Source organism: Callospermophilus lateralis, unplaced genomic scaffold (genome assembly GCF_048772815.1).
Source record: "Callospermophilus lateralis isolate mCalLat2 unplaced genomic scaffold, mCalLat2.hap1 Scaffold_84, whole genome shotgun sequence".
Classification (NCBI taxonomy): domain Eukaryota; kingdom Metazoa; phylum Chordata; class Mammalia; order Rodentia; family Sciuridae; genus Callospermophilus; species Callospermophilus lateralis.
Genome location: NW_027516477.1, coordinates 3,451,312 through 3,474,126, shown reverse-complemented (window position 1 = coordinate 3,474,126; position 22,815 = coordinate 3,451,312). Strand labels below are relative to the sequence as shown.

Genomic DNA, 22,815 nt, shown 5'->3' with positions numbered 1-22,815 from the left:
ACAATTCAGCACTTAGAAAGCGTCCAGACTGAGTACCTAATTAGCTTGACATTGACTGCATATGTGAACTTTTCAAAAAAGTTTTCTTGAATGAAATGAACAAGATGAACAGCTGTGGCTGTTACTTTTCTCTTTCTAGATACAGAAGATTACCCTCAACAGTCTGTGGGAATGAACAGACAAATCTCACTTGCTACAATGGAGGCAATTGCACAGAGTTTCAGACTGAATTAAAATGTATGTGCCGGCCAGGTTTTACCGGAGAATGGTAAGTCACCTTAGAACATTCTGGAAGAGAAATCTGGGCTAAAGAACAGTGGGATTACTTGGAGTTAATTTTCTTCTCTAATTTTTCATCTTAGTTCCCATAGGAATATCTATGCTGAAATATAGGTCTAAGGCAGAGTTGAGCAATAAAAAAGAAGTAAATTTACAGTGTAGGTCAAAGTAGAGAACATTTTATTAGCCAGGACTTCGAATAGGGAAATATGTTTTATTAAAAATGTATAATGTGATATTTTTCTTTCTTATAAGTACTTCTGGATTCATATTTTCCCACTAACTCTAATACACAATGCAAATATGGTTGCTACTGAAGTAAAATGACATGCACCTGAAAGACTGCCTCTTAGAATTACCAAAAATCCAAAAATTATGTACACCTTACCCATCTGATTCCGTCTTTCCCAGAGCAATGCCTTCAGTTCTTCCTCACTTTCTACAGGGACAGTCACTGACTTTAGACAATCTGTGACGTGCTGAAAATGCAGGGAAATTTGCATATGTGTGTGACTGGCTGAGGGTGAGATCAAGGGAGAAAGCAAGTTCTTCATAACATGTATCAGATTCCCAAAGGAACCTGTGTCCCCCAAGCAGTTGCAAACCAGAACTCTATAGGTTATCAACATTATAGAGAAATAGTCAAGCATTTGTTTATCATTGTGTCATGAACCTTATGATATCATCCTTCATTCTTAGAGCTCTCCAAGGTAGGTTTTACTGTTCTTATTTTGCATATGTGCAAGGTAAGACTGACAGGTTAAGTGACAAATCAGGTGTCCATTCAAATGTATGTAGCAGTAAGGTTGAGCTGCCTTGGAAGCCTCCAATCATTTATTGGATATGTTGGCATAATTGTATGAATAAATTTTTGCTCACCACAATTAAAAGAAAATGGAAAAATTACTCCCGAATCTCATGTTCCATCCAGGACAAGGTCTTTCTGGTCAAACTTTCTACACAGAGCAACATAACTAACAAAGAGATTGTAACTGAAATTTCCCAGAAGAACAGATAGTAAAATAATAGGAATGTCCCTGCTCCAATTACACTTTGGATTAATTTGAATTTTTGGTTTCTCAGCTGACTCTTTTGGCATTACACAGATACAGCTCTTTTGCCATTTTTACAAAACAAACAGGGACCATATTACCCTTTGGAATGTTCTAGGTGGCATAGGCAGTCTGAGTGTATAGGTGTGGAAAGAGATAGACTAAAGTCACACTTTCCATTTCACAAATCTATTTCATGCAGTTATCAATTCAGAAATGGTCCAGATGATTTCCAATTCCATATGTCTTCCAAAAGGTTTATTTATTTATTTTTTCAAAATTATTTCCTTGTCCTAAATTTTGAAAAACTGCTTTAAGTGCTGATCACTTCCTGGCCTAATTACACCACTTCTGTTGATGTCACAATGCACAGAGCTCATCTGAAATCTTGGATTATTTTTCTATTACACCTTGCCCCTATGTATAACAAATATTGACCTCGCCTCTTAAATGTATTTATTTATTTTAAAATTATATTTTGCATTGAAATTTAAATTGTTTATTTGAAATATGAAAAAGAAAGCTCATAACTTTCCTTTCTCTCTGAATAAACTTCTCATCTGGATAAAATTGTCTGGCACAGCATGATTTCTAAAATAGCAAATCTCAGGTAGACTCAGTACTTTCAAAGACTTAATTCATCATTAGTTAATTCTTTGGATACCAGTGGATTTATTTAGACTTTCCAACTATAAATTCTTTGAATGAAAGCTTCAGTGTTGCTTGTTATATGTGTGTATGTGTTATTCACTGTTTAGCTCAAAATATAAATAGGTGAGAAAGAGTAGCTAGAGGAAGACTAGAAAACTCGGGACAATCTCCCAAGGACTAGTTAAATGAGAATTTTGGGACACCCAAGGTTATTGAAGAACTGCCCTCTAATACACTGCCTTCTCTCTTGCCTGGAGAGAAACCTCCAAATTTATAGTGTCATCCTGGCAGGTTGGATGATGGATGATGTGAACATGTTGGCCCACCCAGGACAGAGAGTGCTTGGAAAGCTCCTGTGAATTGTCAAGTTTTGCTCAGATCTAATCAGAAAAGACTCCTTCCAGCCCAGTAGGTTAAGCCAAAAAAGGAAAACAAAATGTCTCAGCTATGCTTGGTATTCAATGGGATAAGGAACTGTTTTTCTTGGAAGAAATCTTCATTTTTCTATACTGTGAGTTGATTACATGGAAGTTCTATGTTTTGGAAGGTAGAGGACATTAAAAATTGTTTACATCAAACTTCAACATTATAAGCTGCTCTGCTGTAATTCTTGAAGATGAAATTTTATATGAATTTCCTACAGTAATACAGATGTTTCAGTCACTGCTTTATTTGAAGGCCTGAGCAGTGTTTGTCACATGATAAAACCTACTAAATGACTGAATGAGTAGTTGGTGAATTAATCAATGAATATAAAGAAGAACAAGTTGCTGACCATAGGTAACAATAATGTACTGTATATTTCAAAAACCTAGAAGAAAGGAGTTTGAAAGTTTTTGTCAGAAAGAGATGAATCGTTTTTGAGGAGAGAGAAATGTTTAACCTAACTTAAACATACAATGTACACATATCAAATACCATGAATACACACAATTTTTATGGTTTTATATTGTGAGTTAAAAGAACTAAAAGACAAAAAATGTTGGTGGAGATTAAGGTAAATAAAAAGGAGGAGGGGAGGAGGAGGAGGAGGAAGAGGAGGAGGAGGAAGAGAGGGAGGAGGTGGAGGGGGGGTGAAGAAGAATAGTAATAGCAGTAGTAGTATTAGTAGTAGCAGTAGTAGTAGTGGTGGTGGTGGTGGTGTTGGTGTCCAGAAAAGAGGAAAATTTCAATTTACTTTAGAATTGATGTTGAAATTTCTTTTGAAAATTTTGCCTTTGAAAGGCATTTTATTGTATCAACTAAAATTATGCTTAGCTTTTGAAAAAAAAAACAGATTTATTAGCAAGTGAAATAATCTAATTACCCACTTTTGCTCAAATTAAAAAAAATGGAATTTCAGTGTAATTTAAAATCTCTCAGAGTTCAGTGTTTTGTTGTGTCTCTTGGGTGGCTCACCTGAGGGTGCCGGTGTACTAGCATCCTGACAGCTAAAATGTAGGTCTGCTGTGCAGACTCTAGGTTGGCAAAGTGCAGCCTCACCTCATGACTTCTAAGTGCACCTAATAAACTGAGCATTTATAAGTTGGTAAACCCACTAGTGCTCTTAAGGGAGAAACTGTTCTATGCATGGCCCATGTTCCCTTGGTTTCTAAATAGTCGCACCTGTTTTCCCATTCTAATTAATCCAGTGTGTGCGTTTGTGTGCCCCCACACCTGTGCACAGATAATTTCTATTAAAACCACAACTGGCCGAAGGAGTTTGAAGGAACATTTCCCATGTTATCCAATATATATATATATATATATATATATATAAATTGTGTGGGAATGGGCAGATAAGACGGTGCGGTCCTGGGTAGATGAGGCGAACTGTTGCGTTCCCCATTTCACAGCCCATTTATTAAACCGGGCCCTGAGTCTCTGCTGTTTCTGTTTATTTTCAAAGTGTGAAAAGGACATTGATGAGTGCTCCTCCAATCCCTGCTTCAACGGAGGCCTGTGCCAGGACCTACTCGACAAATTCCAGTGCCTCTGTGATGTCGCCTTCGCAGGGGAGCGCTGCGAGCTGGACGTAAGCGGCCTGTCCTTTTATGTGTCCCTCTTACTGTGGCAGAACCTCTTTCAGCTTCTTTCCTACCTCATTCTGCGCATGAATGATGACCTGGTTGTGGAGTGGGGCGAACAGGAGGATTACTAGCCCTCATTTCAACATTCCCCAGTGTAAAAGCCCTGGAGTTTCAGGACATGCCTTGATTCACTTTAGACCTCTAAATAAGAAAAAAAAAATTTAAAGTAGAAACCATCTTAAATATGGAAATAAATTCAAGGCCTATATTAAGCATATCACAAGTATTTTGTGTCTGTATAAAATATTTTCCTATTCTAGCTTTAAGAAATGAATAAAAAAGTCTTAACACAAGTAGAAGTATTGAGTGTATTTATTACAAATAAACATATTATCATTTTTTAATACTTCCATATTTGAGTGGTTTAAGAAACCATTTTCTCCCCAATCCATTTTTTTACAGACATACTTTCCTGCTATCAGTTCCTCTATTCACTATAATTCTATTTTCACATATGTTCTTTATTCTCATCTATTATTTATGACATAAAAATTTGAAAACTACTCTAAACTGTTTTATATCATGTATGTTTTCATTCAAAGCCATTCAAATGAATTGTTGCCAGTTCTCTGATAAGTGATAAATGTATAAAGGAAAAGCAGAGAATTATATCCCTAAAATTATACAAAGAGAATGCTCTGGTATCAATATTTAAATTATACTTTGCTAGTGTAATTTCTGATTTTTAAGACCTTCTCTTTTACCATAAAATAACAGATAACATTTTCTCCTTTTTTTGCAATACTTTCCCTTTTATCCATGCAAAAAATTGATTGTTGATAAATTTATGCCTTAGTTGGCTGTTCTATCAAATTTTCACTGACATTTTATCACTTATTTTAAATATATTTGTGTACATATATCTGTCCAAAGGAGGCTTTGTTTGTGTTCATTGAAAGAAAAGATACTGGATCTTATGAATTAATTCAGAACACAAGTAAAATAACAATAATCTACTAAATGTCATTTTGTGAATGTGTCAATGTCTTTGGGAGCTTCCCTGGTTTGAATATGTAAGCATAATTTATTCATTGGATAATATCCAATATTCTTATTATTTTAAGAACATTGTTTTTCTCTGGAAATGACCAAGGTAAACCTAAATATATGTTCAGACAATCAGGAGAACAAAATAGTGTGATCTAAAAGCAAAGAAAACACATTACATTTATTTTACAATAGTAATTGAATGTTTATGCAGCAAATATTCGATGGAGTACCAGCAATCACTTCAAACCAAAAGTATCTAATTTTGAAATCAGTTCTTTATACGCAACCATTTCTTTCACATCCCAGATTTTGTGGCAAGAGACATGGGGAAAGCTTTACCCCAACATTTGCATTTCTAAATATTTGCAGGAAAACATTAGATAAAATATAGCTAAAGACCATACATGTAGTTTTCACATTTACTCCCTCCTAGACATATCTGTAATTATAAACTCATAGGCCATTCCAAATGTAATTTTTTTCCTACCAAAAATATATCTAAGAAATATTAACTCACAATCTCTTTGTGCAATTCTGAAGCCTCTATTGTCATTGTAATTGTCAACTGCTTTCTGTTTTCCAAATGTGTTTTTGTCATGCAATATCTGACTTTAAAAACGTGCTATCTTTTCTCTTTATTTTTCTGTAGTTTCAACTGTGTTGTGTGTGACTATGGCTTTTATACATCTGCATAGAAAAATAAAACCTTTTCTCCTGCACCTTCTATTTCTCACCCTCTGATGAGACTGTCTTTATTTTCTTTAACTGTGCCTTGCATGGTAAATGTCCACAAGGCAGGCCCATGTGTGCAAACGTGCATGCTGTTCTTTTTCTTTGAAATACTAAGAACTTGTTTAATAATCTCTTTCAGTTTATTCTAATATTTCAGACTCTCAGAATGCTCATCTTCCTGTTTTTGTTTCTGTGGAATTTTCTTCACAACAGTTTTTCCTCTGTAGATACTATTTTTTTGTGGGTGAACACAACTTTAAGAGGATTTCCCCCCACTGTGGGAGTCTGTGTACTCTCTGAGTTATGGAAATGTTCCTGTCTGGAGTCTTCGCTTTGGTCTTTTCCTGGGTAGACAGGAGGTTCGTCAGTCTAGTGCCTGCTTGGGGATTCCCACAAAATCTGGATACTGTAAATTTGGGCTCCGCATCCAATTTCGGTGGAATCCCTTCATAAATATAACCCCAGCTGCCTCTCCAGCCTCATTTCTTATCCATTCTCTCACGACTCCCCTCTCCAGCTGTGTGGAAACTGTCTTCTCCCTCAAGCTTTCCACAGCTCCTCCTTTACCCACTGGTACCTTCCTAGCTTCCCATTTCCTTCTTTTCTTCCTGGCAACACACTCTGTTTCTTGAAATTATAGATCTAATATGACTCCTCCAGGATCTTCTCCCTGACTTCCCCAGAAGTTGTTCACTATTTTATTTCTCTCTCTCTCTCTTGTCACTTTGTACCTCTCTTCTAGTGCTCATTGTTGGTAATCTAATCATCTAAACACAGAAAACGCTTCTCAATAATATGCAAGGACTGTCTAACACAAACTGACATGGCTCTACAAATGCTGGTGAAAGAATTATCACTTTACAGAACCATGAGGATCTTGAGAAGTAACTGTATTAGTTTCTTACCTTCATATGTTGATGTTAGCAAGGGTAAATGCTTGATTTATATAGGATAAAGGTTATCATGATATACTTATAACTCAATTGCATTATCTTTGATAATATAAAATAGCACTTATTCCTAGTGGTATAATAATGTCAAAAGAGTTGTGGTTATGTCAGTCTCAATTTTTTTTCTTTCATTATATCAGCAGAATTCTAATAGCTGTTTTAAAATCTTATTTGCTCATTTCAACACCTGGGTCATCATGAGATTGGCCAGTATAGATCATGTGTTATTATAGGTTATATAGAAACTATGAATTCTTTTCCATTCCTTTAAGAAGCATTTTGTTTTAGTGAGTGATCAATTAGCTAAATGAAACCCCCATTCTTATAGTGGTGCCACCTATTGATGCCATAGCTGAAATCACTCAGTTCTTCCACCTTTAGCCGGACTGCTTGGAGTCTCCTTTACCTGTGCACCTTTCAGAATATAGCTAAAAATCTGAGCAGAAGTCATTTTGTGAATTTGGGGGCTCCACCTCTGTAGCACTGTCCTTTCCAGAATTTTCCTCTTCCCTTTCCATCTGCTATGGTGAAACCTACCTCTTTTCCCTGGTTCATTAAGCCTCAGGTTGCAAAGTTCACTCCTGGATTTAATTAATCAGCTTGGTGTTGATTTGGGACTGCATTCAGAAAACAGGTTGGGGAAAACAAACAAACAAAATCACCCAGTAGCCTCCTCATTTCTAAGTTCCATTGTCACATAGTTTAATGCATAATTTTGATTACTCACCAGCACTCTTATATTGCAGTTTTGTTATTCTATCCAGTTTTATAGTTGTTATTTAGCAAGAGGTTGGTTAAAAGGAGAAACTTGGTTATCAAAAGTGGAAGCTGTGATTTTATGTAGGCCATTTCAGACTGTGTTAACATAGGTATTTGGTCCCAGAACAAAAGATGCAATTTTCCTTCTGACTTCTGCATTGGCCAGGTCGCTTCAGAAGACAAGGTTTTACTTGTGAATCCATATTTAAAGGAAAAGTTTGAGGGTAACTGCCAGGACCTAAAAACAGGCATTTTAGAAATAGTGTAAGGATAAAGGAAGGTTTTCTCTAGATAGAGATGGCAAGGAAAACATAAAACTTCCTTCACATATTTCAGTGGTTATTGTGAGAATTTAGAAGTTGATTCATTTTATATAAACACAGAGAGTAGAAATAAAAGACAAAAGGATAAAAATTTTAGGATGATTTCAAGTCAGCCTAAGGGAAAGCCAGCTAACATTAGAACTATTCAATAATGTTAAGAATTGATCTGCACCAAAGTGAACTCCTGTCCCTGGAAACCTTCCAAGAGAATATGTCAGAAATATCACAGAGAATACTTGTATAGTGATTGAGAAAGATGCATGGATCTGACAATTCTTAAACATCCATGATTAGCTGAGTAAGCACAACTAATGCACTTTGTACCTATGAAATTTCTTAAGATTGTGGTATCTATATATATTACCCATGACAGCAGAATTAGAGCTAGTTTGAGAAATGAAATCTGTGTTTTTTAGTTAAATAAAATGCAGTATTGAGGGCTAAATAATTGACTAAGCTCACCTGATATTTTGGAGAAAGGAAGGACTGTGAAATATACTTCTGGGATTTTCAGATCGTTAATATATTAGACCATGTTATAGTGAAGCAATGTTTAAAAAATGAGAAATTTTCCTAAGAATGTATTTCTTGATGCACTGATTTATTATGCTGGTTTCTTAAAAATTGAAAACCTAACACCATCAACTCTGTTCCAATTACCATTTGAAAGGTAACTCTATCATTCAGAGCAAGGATAGCCTGGGTCTGGATGTCTTGTCATGGGTTTCACATGGGTATACAAGCTTTTCTGAGCAAACCTGGAGGTCTGCTTTGCTCCACCATCAATCATTTTTAGACAGGCTATGCAATAGAATCAAGGCATGTAGCCAGAAAAAAAAAGAGCAATCTGGAAAGTTTATTTGGATGGTGTTTCTTTTTTTAAGTCATATGTTAAAAGGATGTTGGAAACAGGTTCCATTTTAAATTAGAGGGCAATCCCTATTGGAAGATTAGGTTAATGGTCTTTCAACCATCACATTGAAGTACATGGCACTAAAATATTAGACTAAATTATTCGAGGTTGTGTGTGTTTAATATTTAAGATCCACAAAAATGACAATTTAATATGGTACAATCTGTTATATAATAAGTACCTATATGTGCCAGGAGGCTGCTTCCCCTAAATTTTGGGTTACTAACGCAGCACAGTCAATTAAATATTTAAAAGGATTTCAGGAATGATCCAATTCAACTTCTGTTTATAAAAGATGAAGAATGTAAGTTGGGACAGGCGGTGCTTTACTTAAGCTGTTAAAGTATTCAGTTCAATATCATTTCCATAGTCCAAAGCTGAAAGAGCAAATTCCTTTCCCACTTGCAATGAAGATTCTGAATGAGATTTTCAGAGTACCCTAGAGTCCGGCATTTTCTCTACAGGTATTGTGAATTTTAAAGAACAAAAATACGTAAAACTGAATCAACATCAGACCTGTATTCATCAAAAATATAGTCTTATTCTGAGGATGTTAAAGGTACTACTCTAAGGCAGTATCATGACAAATGTGAATCATCATTGTTCAGTCCTAAGATCTTAAGAAGTTGTAGGAGGCAAAGCTGAGTCTGGCTTGATTTTGTAATAGAAAAAAATGAAAATATATATGATCTGAAGGGAACTATTATAGTTATGTTAATATTCACAGAACCCTTATGAGATAAACACATAATGTATTTTTGACATTTTTGTCATTGACATTTATTTTGGACATTGACATTTAGAAGGGTTAGATATTGGCCCAATGTTAACAATGAAAGTAGATATCTAAATCTTAGCACAATTTAGAACTTAGGAGTGCTTGATTCCAAGCCATGTCTTTCCAGTATGAACCACTATCTTTAATAACAAATCCAATAGAATGAGTGCAAAAAAAAATTACTCCTATCAACTTGTTTATTTTTAATAAAAAAAATGAAAGAAAATATGCTTTGCTCTGAACTTTCTCATTTGGCATTCAGAAGGGCAAAAAAATTATAAAATTACTTCAATTGGTACCCCTAAAATAATTATTGTGAAAGGTACAAAAGAAATAGATGATACTATTGAAACTGGGAAAAGCAAGCCACGCCTACACTGTATTCTTTTTCAATTAAAGAAAGTCTATCAATTTTACAACTTCAGGATTTTCTTCCTTTCACAATAATTCTGACCGATATATTTATCTTTATTTTAAAAGTGAAGAAATGGAAATTTGAAAAGTTTCCCTGATTTGGTCAAGGTCAATCATCTAGGAAGTGACAGACCTGGGGTTGAATCAAGTTTTCTATTTCTAAATGTAATGCTAAAGAAAGGGTCAGGATCTGTCAGTTGGGACCCAGGAAAGGGATATGGAATAATTAGTAGGGGTTCCTGTCTTGTAGCCCAAATTTGAATTATTACCAAAAATGGCTTGATGATGATTCACTTATTCCTCTTCATTCAACCCTAAAGCTTTGGTCCTATTGGAGTAGTTGCCATATTTCTAAAATGAAATAACAAGTAAAGATAATATAGAGGAGGGCAACTAGAATCATAGGATATAGGGGATTTGAGGAGTGGGCAGACACATCTAATGACAAAGTTCCTCTTCACCTGAGCTCAGTGAAGAGCCTGAACACACCTGGAAATTAATGGATGGTATGATTGAGGGAACCTGTTTGGTAAGCTCCCAAATTCCAGGATACAGGCATTCACTGAGACCTACCTAAACATAGCAAGTAACAAGAAAATCTTCTTCACATCATTAAAAAAAAATAATAACCTTATAGAACTCGTTAACCCAAGATAGTAAAGCAGAAAATAAAAATAAATGCAGCAAGGATTTGGAGTCATTTATGAATGACAGAGTCATAAATGGTTTCTGAGAGGGTTAGAGTTATGCTTAATTGTAAAGGCTAATGTCAAGGACAGAGCCGACTGGCCCACTTCCTCAGGCTTCTGTTGCAAACCGAGCACTGGCCAATGCCACAACAGTCTTACTCTGATGTCAATTTCTTTGTACTCTGAATTTGGCCTGCAGGAAGGAGGCACACAGAATTCTCTTCAAATTATAATATAAAAAATCACTGTCACTTCTCGCTGACTTTCTACTAATTAGCATTCAGAAGGGAGAAAATATAGCACTAGATATTTCTCCAGAGCAGACATAAAAATGGCCAACACATATATAAAAAGATGTTCAACATGACTGATCATCAGGGAAATGCAAGACAAAACCACAATGAGCTATCACCTCACACATGTTTATATGGCTATTCTCAACAAAACAAGATAGCAAGGGCTAGTGAGAATGCAGACAAGTGGGAATCCTGTGCACTGCTGTGGAGAGTATATAACAGTGCAGCCACTATGGAAAAGAGAATGAAAGTTCCTCAAAATATTAAAACAGAATGATTATAGGATTCAGTAATCCTGCTTCTGGGTATATCTCCAAAAGAATTGAAATCAGGATTCGAAGACATTTCTAGACTTCCATGTTCCTTACAGCATTATCAATGAAAGTCAAGATATAGAAACAACCTAAATGTCCTTGGAAGGATGAATGGATTTAAAAAAAAGAAAATGGTAGACACATACAATGGAATAGTATTCAACTGTAAAAAGAATGAAATTCTGACACCTGCTACAACATGGATTAAGCTAAGTGAAATTCACTAAGTAAAAAGTTTACTAATGTAAAATCATTACACAAAGTGAAATTCACTATTACAAAAAGACAAATACTGGGCTGGGGATGTGGCTCAAGTGGTAAGGAGCTCACCTGGCATGAGCAGGATGCTGGGTTCGATCCTTAGCACCACATTAAAAAAAATAAATAAATAAAGATGTTGTGTCCACCGAAAACTGAAAAATAAATATTTAAAAATTCTCTCTCTTCTCTCTCTCTCTCTCTCTCTCTCTCTCTCTCTCTCTCTCTCTCTTTGAAAAAAAGAAAGACAAATACTGTATGATTTTACTTATAGATAGATGTCTAAAATAGTCAGTTTTGTGGAGCAGAGAGTAGAATGGTGGTTGCCAGAGGTTGGGCAGAGGAGGAAATTGGGAGTTGCTGTTAAATGAATGTAAAATTTCAGTTATACAAGATGAATAAGTTCTAGACATCTGTGTACACACTGTGCCTGTAGTTAACAATGCCTTATCGTGCATTTGGAAATTCATTAGGAAGGTAGCTGTCCTGTTGAGTGTTCTCACCACAGTTAAAAAAATTACTTAATAGAGTATTATAGACATTTTAAATGGAGAAAAAAAATAGATATAATAAAATGAGTTCTTAAGTATTATTTTGAGGCATTATCAGGCACTGAAGTCAGTTCTGATTTAGTTCACTAACCTGTTTTCCTTTCCTCTTTTCACAGATTATTATGATTTCTGCTTCACCACGTATAATTAATGTCCTTCATTTCTTAATGTGAGTCCATTGCCGCAGGCTTCACAGAAATCATGTACCATAGATTTTCACCTTCACAACGCATTTTTTTATGTGTTCAAAATAGAACACAAAGAGAAAATATAGTGAGACTCCTGAATGGTGGGTCTAACAAATGGAATTTATTCTTGTTATTCCATAAACAAGTATAGAAAATAACCAGGTTGGTGTTTGCCACTGAGGTGACTAGCTAACCATATTCTACAGCATTTTTGTCACTTGTCAAATCAACTCCTCTACTGAGATCTCCCTGAAATGATGATTGTCTTGCTACATACACTACTGGACTTAAAGAAACAAATTTTTTAAATAGTGCATTTATTCACTCTTCCACCATTTATTGAGGTCCTACTATAGGCAAGGCTCTGAGATAGGCAAGATAAGCAACTAAAATACACACAAAGGATGTTCCTGCTTTCAAAGAACTTAAGAGAACCAGACATATCTCCACACATAGAATTGTCCATTTTTGTAAATCATGGTGATATTTGAAATGTGCCCATAATGATGTACATTGGTTATGTCAAGGATAACCATATTATTGTTTATGCAGACTGGGATACTTTGAAAGTGAAAGGGAACTAGGAAAACAGCTTAAACTGATATTGTTCTGGGCTAACTGGGACATACCCTATTATCCATACTGTAAAATTAATTGTTTTATGTGGTACACTTCTGTTCTCTTTAAAACACAGTTAAAGTCTATCATAAATAGTTCAAGAAATCAAGTATACACTTTACAAATCAATTAATTGGTCAAATCATTCAAAGAAAACCATAAAATTGATTGCCTCTTGTTAGTTTTAATTTCCTTATTTCCCTTATTGTTTACTTGAGGAGAACTTTTTGACATTTGGTTCCATCTATCAAAAATAGAGTTGTAACCAACCAAACTTGAAAGTGCTAGTATAAAACTGAATACATGCTGTTGTCTAGTACAATACGACATGAATTCAGTTTCTCTTAATTTTAATTTTCAAGAATGGAGTGTATAAATTTTTATGTAATATGCATCTCTTAAGTAACATTGCTTTTATGAATGAGGCTGTATCTCATTAAACCCATTGCTGAATCCTTTTGGTGAGAATACACGATTTGGCATACAGAAAACTAGATAGATAGCAAAATTTAATATTTGAAAAACTTAAAAAATCAAGGTCACTTGAAGTTGGTAATTGTTTTAATATTATTTCTACTGAAAGCTTCCATGACTCATAATATTTATTCATATAATATATGAATAATTTATTCATATAATGTATATGATTAAATATTATATATATTATATAATGTATATGATTTTAGTTCTATGACTTTATACATATATATAATTTTCCTGACCTTTGTAATTAAACATTTTTCTTTTTATATATAAAAAAACTTAGTCTTGCTATTACCTTTTTCTCACAATGTGAGTACTAAAACATAAATTTGTTTTATGTAAATTGTTGAAATCTGCTTAACTAGTGGTCTACAAAAAAGAAGCATCCTGTTAAACATGATATCCAAAAACAAATAGGCTATTTGCATTGAAATTTACCTGATCATTTGGAAAGCACATTTATGATGGCTCCATTGTCTAGCTGAGTTTAATTTAGTTCTGTAAGTAAATACATTTTATTTAAAGTAAAGAGAATACATGTTTCTTTCATCTAACTCCCTTTATATTCCTTTGATAATCCTATTATGATAATAAGATAGTGTTATAAAGGAAAACAAAGATATTTTATATTTCTTATTCAAGGTGGCAAAGTATATATTTGTGTCTGGCAAATGACAAATATCACTCTACTTGATATCTAAAACTCAGGGAAAAATTACATCCTAAGACCAATATCTTCCTTTGAAATTTTTAATAGCCAACATCATGTTAGTTATAAAGAAGATAATAATTATTAACTGACATAATCAAAGAAGTGGTTCTGAAGCAAGTGCCAAAACAGCAATTTCTAACTTTAGAATCGTCTGTGCATGGGCATGTGTGTACGTTTGTGTGCTTGCGTGTATGTGTGTTCAGTTTCTTCAAAGTTACTAAATTTAAGATGAAAAATGATAATGCATATTAATTACAGAAAATGGACCTATTTTCCCTAACAAATTCACAGAAGGAAAAGGCAAGGTATTATGGTTTGGATATGAGGTGTCCCCCAATGTGTCCTGTACTGATGCAGAATGCTCAGAGGTGAAAGGAATATATAATGAGATCTATAATAGGTAGATTAATCCATTTTATGAACTAATAATTTAAATGGCCTTACTAGATAGTAACTGTGGGCAGGTAAGGTGTGGCTGAAAGAATTAGATCACTGGAGGCGAGACTTGAGGGTTTACATTTTGTCCCTGATGATGTGTTCTTTCTCTGCTTTCCAGTTGGCATTTGTGGGGCTGAGTTTTCCTTCACCAGACCCTTCCACCATAATGCATTACTTTATCTTGGGCCCAAACAAATGGAGTCAGCCCACCAGGTACTGATCCTCTGAAACCATGAGCCCCAAATAAACATTTCCTTCTCTAAGTTGTTCTTGTCAGATATTTTGGTCACAGGGATGAAATGATGCCTAACATTAGATTTGGTCCCTACTAACCCCTTTGTTGGTGATAGTGTCTTGGGGTTAAGTATGTCACACGCTCCAAAATCTCTATCCAAGAACCAAATTCACAGACAGCTTTTTATTCATATTGGACTAAAACTTGATATAAATTAGCTCTTCTCTGAACCAATCCCAGAAGCAGTTTAGATCCATGAAGATATAACCTGTAATGAAGAACACTCTCATAGCAGTTATCCAACTAATATTCAATTAGACTTCCTCTGCTTTTAGAAGAGTATTATATGATGTCAGAATAGAGAGGACTGCTCAAAATTCTAGTGATCTAGAAGAAGTGGCGTAATTTCTCTTCAAAGTTGGATAACTATTGTTGAATCATTATAATCCACATCATTTTAGTTTACCTCATCTAAATCAGTAAGAACTGACCACTGTTGCAACTTTGAAAAGATATTTTAAAGGATATGCTGCTCATGATTCTTTTTAAAATCCTTATTTCATTCTTCTTTGCCTAGTCAAATATACATTTTCAAAATTCCCCAATGAAGACTTCCTGGCTTCCCCCACCACAATCAGTATTTGGAGGGTCTTGTTCCCAGAACATTAAATACACCTCTGTCACAACATCTTATGATAACACTAATTAATGAAGGCTGATTTGTCACTCTGAGCCAGAAATTATTCTATGGCCTTATGCACATTATCTTATTCATTATTCACAGAAGTCTTAAGACTTCTTCCATTTTACTGGTGGGAACATAAACCAAAGAGACAGGAGAAAATGTCTTCTTTATCTTTCATAAATTCAGTTCCTGGCAATCATGCATGGCAGAGGAGAGCTTCATTATTTACTGAAGGAATAAAGGAATGGATGAATGAGTGGTATGTGGTATGCACAGATGAAAAAAGTACAATATTTACAAGAGTGGGGAGCACAGAAAATCTTCCCACAGAGGACATTTGACTCAGGACCTAAAGACTGCATAGGAATTTTCTTCAGAAAACACATTTTCTCTTGACCTGCATTTATGTTTTATTTGATTATTTCCTTGTCATCAAAGTGTTGTTTTAAAATTATTTTCACTGGAGAAATTTACAAATTGTGCTCCTGTCTGCAGAAAGAGCTGAGAATACTCATGTTTTTAAGAAACAATATAAGTGCCATATTGTGTTCATAATGATCCTCTATGCCTTGATGGATTACTAGTTCTTTCTATAACTGCATTTTTTACATTTGTGAAGGTAGAGAAAGGGAAAACTGAGAAACAATCATTAAAGTCATAGACTTCCTTAGGGATTCCTGAACAAGGCTTGTAGATGTGAGAGAAGAAAGGAAATCTCAGGCACTGGCCCAAAAAGATAATCAAGATTGCTGAAGAGGTCCCAAGCAAGGACAGAGGAAAATATGCCAAGGAAGAGCAGGTGGTTCCAGATGAAAAGCAGGATCCAGGAAAGATCTGGAAGAGCTCATGAGTAGAAAAAGCGCTGGTGCGGCCACAATAGCTCAGGGACAGGGCTAGAGATGACTGCATTTGGTCTCAATGTACCATTACAAAGACCAAAATTGAGAATTTCTCACAAATCTAGTTATCAGGAAAAAAAAACAGACTTACAAAACATTTTCCAAATGTTCTCCCCTTCCCAAATTCAGCTGAGCAGCAGGGTTTGTACTGTGCACTCCCACCTCCTCCCTGACAATTCAGCCTCCCTCTAAGCCACCTTCCTGTACAGTAACTGCTCCCTGTGGGACAAGCTGACATTCTGAGCCCCAAGGCAGGAAATCCAATGTTCTGCCCTTTTATAGGTCCCATGAAATGCAGAGAACTGTAGGAGACAGTGCCTTCCGCATGCCCCCTGCAACCAAAAGAATGCCAGCATCTTCCCAAAGTGACCATTTCATCTACGCATTTGTTTCTTCAATGCCTCCAGCGATGGGTAGGATGTAGGCAGAGAGGGAGGAAAGTAAGCAGAAAGTTAGAAATACAATATATAATCCCTACCATGATAACTTCAAGGACACTGTAATCTCATTGTAGGGAACAAAAAAAGAAGAAGAAGAAACTAAAAAACATATCAAAAACAATCCCTAATTTATGTCACTGGGTAAAAGCACACATAAATTCACAGAAGTCTGATCTCTACAAGCTATTGTAACAGGGGAAGTTTTCGTGGAGGATATGGGAATTAAACAAGGCAATGAAATATGAGGAATATTATTTATAGGACAGAAATTGGGAGAGCATTCAAAAGAGAAAAAAATGGCCCAAGTAAAGACGTAATAGTGGGAAAAAAAAGTTTATATGGGAAAAGAGCAGCGATTAAATAGGCCTCACTGGAACAGGCAAAGAATGCTGCCATAATGGGATATAAAGTGGGTAAACAAAGCAGAGGGCTAGAGGATGGATTAAATTGCTCAAGTTTCTGTGAAAATTAAGGCAGAGTAGAAGAACCTTTCAGAACTCTGTGATTTAGGCCTGAACTATAGTTTCCTCAAAACTATTTACTGCAGCTTGTGATTATTGCTGGCTCCCACTTACTGACTGGAAGGCATCTGTATGAGACTATTCCATTGATTGGGTGGCTTATAAACAGCAGAAATTTATATCTTGCAGTTCTGGAAGCTGAGAAGTGTGAGATCAAGGTGTTGGAGGGTATGGTATCTGATGAGAATCTGCTTCCCATTTTTAGATTTTGTCTTTTTTCTGTGTTCTCACATGATGGAAGGGACATTCCTGAGGGCTCCACCTTTGTGACCTGAACACCTTCCAAGTGTCCTATGTAGTGATACCATCATCTTGAATTTCAGGGAGACACAATATTCATAACATAGCAGGACTTTATGTCAAAATGTAGCAACTTTCCTTAATGACGCTTTTATCTTCAATAATAAATCCTCAATCATATTCTTAGACTTATTCTTAAATGAAGGAACTCAAACCATGTAGATGGTTCATTGTTATAGTGAGTGGGGGGGCGGTGTTAATAATACAATGCAGACAAAAAGTTTTTCTTGAGCAAACACCTGGAGAAATTTGCTCTGTTAACTCTCCTATTAAATATACATATTATTTAAAGAAGCCCAGGTTTTGATTTTGTCTAATTAAAAGTTTTCTCTACACATAGTTTTGTTTTGAGCCCTTTAAAAAAATCATTCAAATTCCTTCTAATGTTCGTATTCATTAATTAACATTTCAGGCCTGTGGTGCTCTTTCTCTATTTCTATCAAAGGACTAAAGACATGTTTTATTCTGGGAAGGTTTGAGTATAATCGGTTTAAATCTCCCTTCCTTTAAAACAAACAAACAACCAAACAAAAAATCCTGAGCAAATTTCCTGGATCATCAGTCTCTGGTGAAATAGACTAATGTTATTGTTCATTATCTTAAAGCACATAAAATGGAGAAACTATGTAAACTCACTTTAGAAAATGTCCCAATGAGTAGATCAGTACAAAATGTGTACTATACTGAATGGTGGGCAGTCTGAACATATCTATGACTAGTGGGATCTATTTTCAGAGCCAACGAAGCCACATATTATAAAAGCAGAACCTTCACTGTCTGAAAGACATTAGCCTAGTGCACAGGAACACTGCCCCCAACCTCAGGAATCAGATGGGCAGTATAACCATGGCGTTTCTTCCTTCATGGAGATGTATCCCCTCTGACTTGGGGCTCTAGTGGTGATGGGAAGGATTCACCATCCAGTATCTCTTTTATCCTAACTATCAGTAGTTCCATTACTTCCACTTTATAGATGCAAAAACTAAGGTTTGAAGTAATTAAGTGATTGATTGAAAGTCACTTAGTTAATTCAAGCTTAAATCCTCATTTTGCCCAATCCAATATATAATTCTGGATTTCTAATTTGTTAAATTAAACCTTTAAAGATCTTTTTTTTTACCAGAAAATTTTAAAAGTGTTTCTATTTCTTAAATTTAAAATGAGTTTTTAAAAATAGTTACAATTACATATAGTTCACAAAAATACAAGGTTTCCATGAGACCAACAATGCCCAAGAAACTGTGGATTTTTTTATTTTAAGAACAATTCTAGGAGCAAAAGAGGAAGAAAATGGGAAAGAGATTGTAAAATTTGCTGTATGGCCTTAGCAGGATCTGTATCTATTTATTTTTACTATTAAATCCTATAAATGCTAGAGATAATCAGAGCTGGCAGTATGTAAATTATCTTAATTTGCAGCTTCTTGAGGTTGAAGGTTGTGTTTGTTTGGCTGATTTAACCATATTGCCACTTAATTACCAATATAAATGCTCTCCAGTTTTAGAAACCAATATAAGCATCTCAATTTAAAATTTTATTTGCAGAACCCAAAGTAATGACATTAAGCTTCACATTCACCTAGTGAGGTGAGCTGAAGAGATCTGGCTTTTCTGTACATAATTGCGTATTATTAGTCTTCTGCCTGAAACAGAAGTGAGTCTTTCATAGGATTTCAACATGACTGGGGAGGACAAGCCATTCCTCCTCCAGTGTAAAAAATATGTGCACCTGTAGAAAGAGACACTCTGGGATGTAAAGGGCCTGGAATAGGTTACAAGGGCCATGAAGGTGATGCGTAGTCACATGATGGCAAAGCATTTGAGCAGGGAACTCTACCTCTTTGAATTAAATATTCTTTGAGGGAGAGTAGGTTGTATCCTGAGTGTAACTCACGTAGTACTGTTGGCAGAACAGAGTATAACAAAGACACCATCCTTGATTTCATTCCCTTTTAAAGACTATAAACTAATTTACTCATTCCAATACCTGCAGACTGCATTCATAACCACAAACTCCAACTGAGTTTTCTTGGTTCAGAGAGGGCTAGATTAGGACTGACACATAGGTCTATAGATATCTGCCTGGAAAACATTTCAAGTATCACCTAGGTGTGTCAGGACTGATCATCACTCATATGGAGAAGTTCCGCATTTGTTTTACAATGCCATCTAATTTGTCAGTTCAGTTTAAAACAATTTGGATCTTTATGAACGCAGAAGCTAACAACATGAAGGGAAAATAGAAATGGTATGTTGTTTGACTCTAGCTTTCTGTATATAGGAAAGTGCAGGCCTTGAAATCATATCTTAAGTTTTAAAAAAATGTGATATGTTATGAACTGCAAAAGTTCATGGCAGAGAACATGCCAATTCGAATTTTTGCTCCATAAGATTAAAAGTATATCCTTACAAATAAAAGTAGTTAGATTTTTAACATACTATACATGGTTACTGCTGTCTTACTTGATTTTGTAAATGGGAATATGGGACAACTTTTCTCATCTGACTTTCTATATGCAGTAATGTGCCATCACACTGAGACAAGTGCATTTATATACTGTATCACAATCCTTATCAACAGGTGTTTATTTTTTTTAAATATTTATTATTTGTAGTTGTACACAATAACTTTTATTTATTTTTATGTGGCGCTGAGGATTGAACCCAGGGCTTTGCACATGCAAGAAGAGCGCTCTACTGCTGAGCCATAACCCCAGCACCTCAACAGGCATTCATTGAATTCAGGCACTGTCCATGTATACTTTATATACTTGATAAATAATAATACTTAATATTTTATGTAGTGAAATGTGTATATTTTCTTATAAATAATGTTCAGGTCCCTTTTTAATATTACATTTATTAAAAATTATTTTAAAAGTCAGTGTCTCAAAAGGAGTAAAAATCACTCTGCAGTTCTCCAATACTCCAGGAGTCAAATATGAAAGGCCTCTTTAGTTTGCCCCCAAAATATTCTTCTTTATCCTTATAAAAACATGAACTCCTAGAGTTAGAACAAAGGAACCAATGCATTTTAGGGAACCATGTATAAATACTATGATACCCAAAAGAATTAGCTGCCATTACTGGGAAATTGGGAAATGGATGTATAGTTTTAAATTATGAATAAATTTCAAACTTTCCATCAAAGTCAAATTATGCTGATGTTAGTCAAATCTCCTGTAGGCATTGATTCAAGAACCTGCTGATGGAGTAAAAATACACAGAAACTTGTTAACAAGAAGTAAGATTATCTACATCTCAGCAAATAATGCCGAAGTGTCATATAATATGCTGAGCTCAGGCAGCCCATGGCCAATGGAAGAGCCCTCTCTTTGCTTCCCTGTTAATATTTACAGTTGGAAGCAATACATGGCTGCAATCTAAGTGCTGCACCTAAAAAGGGAGTTGATGGCTCTATACCTTGTTTTCTGACACTGTGAAGCACTGAAATAGCTACCTTCTTAATCACTGCCTGCTAACGTTGTGTCAAAACTGGAGCGAGCATAGCACATGGCTGTTTTATACAAGCAGCAACCTCGGGAGGTTGTCTACATTGTTTAGTTATTTTATTTCTTGACAGACATGTTGGGTGTTAAAAGCACAGGACTGAAAGTTGTGAATTATGGGTCCTTTTCTTTGTTCTCCTGCTGAGTTTTTTAGCATTTACGCAGGCAGGCACTGTAGAGACAGCTTACTGCCCAGACACACACTGTGTGCTGGGCACCCTCCTAGAACTCACCAAAGAAGCCCACCTACCCATCAGCATGCTTTACTGAAGCTTGTTCTCACGTGTGAAGCCTTCAAGTAATTAAACAAACTTCTACAAGCAGGGAAATGCGACTGGCTATAAAAGCACTGTACACAGTAAGAGACATGAAATATAAAATAACCACTGATTCTCTTCTCTCCATGAATAAATATGCCAACTAAGGGTGACAATTGAAATTACAGAGTAGATTTGGGGTTCCATCTATACAGTGCTCTACTTCACATGCCCCAGGGCAAAACCAAACAAGGGCTAACAATTTAGATGGCAAGTCTGTGGCTTACTAGCTGGATGAATTAGGATGAATTGCTTAAATCCTCTTTTAGATAATCACTATCTCCTCAGATGGTTGTGAAAATTAAAACAGGGTGAGCAAAATGCTGGGAGTATACTCAGTTTTCAGTTTGTAATGACTTTTCTCTTTTCCCTATATACCACCTTTTAATTTAGAAAAATGATTTTCCAGAAATGATTCCTTTGTAGAAAATGAACTAGATGTTGGAAAAGATTAATTGCCCGGATAGAATGCACAAATATGCAAAGACCTCGTTGTCATCTTTGTAGCAAAATTAATATATTTATTGTGGGTTCCTGAAACTAGGAAAAGGGCCCTAAAAGTATCAGATAACATCTTTTAAGAGAACAATGAAACCATGTGAAAAAAGACCAACTTCTAAGAACCATTAGGAATAAAAATGCCTTTTAGGACGGTGCTGATTTCTGCTGGGGTCTACCACCACACAAAGAAGAGTACTTGGATGGAGTGAGCCCTGTCGTGAGTGACTGCTTTTCTCTCGACTTCTCTCTGCGAAGTTGTAGCTACTCCTTGTGAAGATGTTGAATCATAGAAGATGCCTTCCTTTTACACCCAGTGCTGTCAGTGGAATGTAAATGTGACTCCTCACAACACTGAAAATACCGAGGCTGTGTGTTTAATCTGTGCTGTGCTAGCAGAATGACCCTGAAAAGAACATGAGCATGGAGCACGTTTGGAGAATTGGCATCTATCCTTGTAAACAGGATTGGGGAGGATTTTTTTGAGACCAGTGACTAATCACGATTTTTTTCCTGGGGCTCCTAACAGCCATGTCCCTGAGGACAAGTAATCTAAATGGTGATTGAATAGAAAAGTTATAGACCCAAGGGAAATATTTTTTTTAAAGGGGAAGGGAAGGGAGTGTTATTCTGGGGTGTGGGAAAAAAGAAGAGGGAATCGTGATGAACCGCAAAATCGAAAAGGCTGAGTTTATCATTTGAATTCTCAATTCTAAGTTCCTTTGGGAGTTAAGGAAACAAAATTTTCCTAGGTTTTAGATTATTAAAGTTAGGAAGAGGAATATCTTAGCAATTACTTCAAAAATTCAGAAAAAATAATGTAAATAATTCAAATGTCAGTATGACATAGAATATGAGAAAATACCAAAATTGACAAGATTATCCAAAAAAAGAACCTTGTACTTTGAGAATACTAATAAATTGTAAAACCAAAATATAATAAAGCACTTTAGCC

The 22,815-nt window shown here is 35.5% G+C and overlaps 1 protein-coding gene across 1 annotated transcript in view; it reads left to right on the top strand.

Moving 5' to 3' along the window:
* LOC143641099 (protein crumbs homolog 1-like) overlaps positions 1–22,815 on the top strand; it is a 126,979-nt gene that overhangs the window by 91,510 nt on the left and 12,654 nt on the right. The window contains 2 exon segments of the mRNA XM_077108503.1: positions 140–272; positions 3,871–3,996. Coding sequence (XP_076964618.1) covers positions 140–272; positions 3,871–3,996 — 259 coding nt within the window.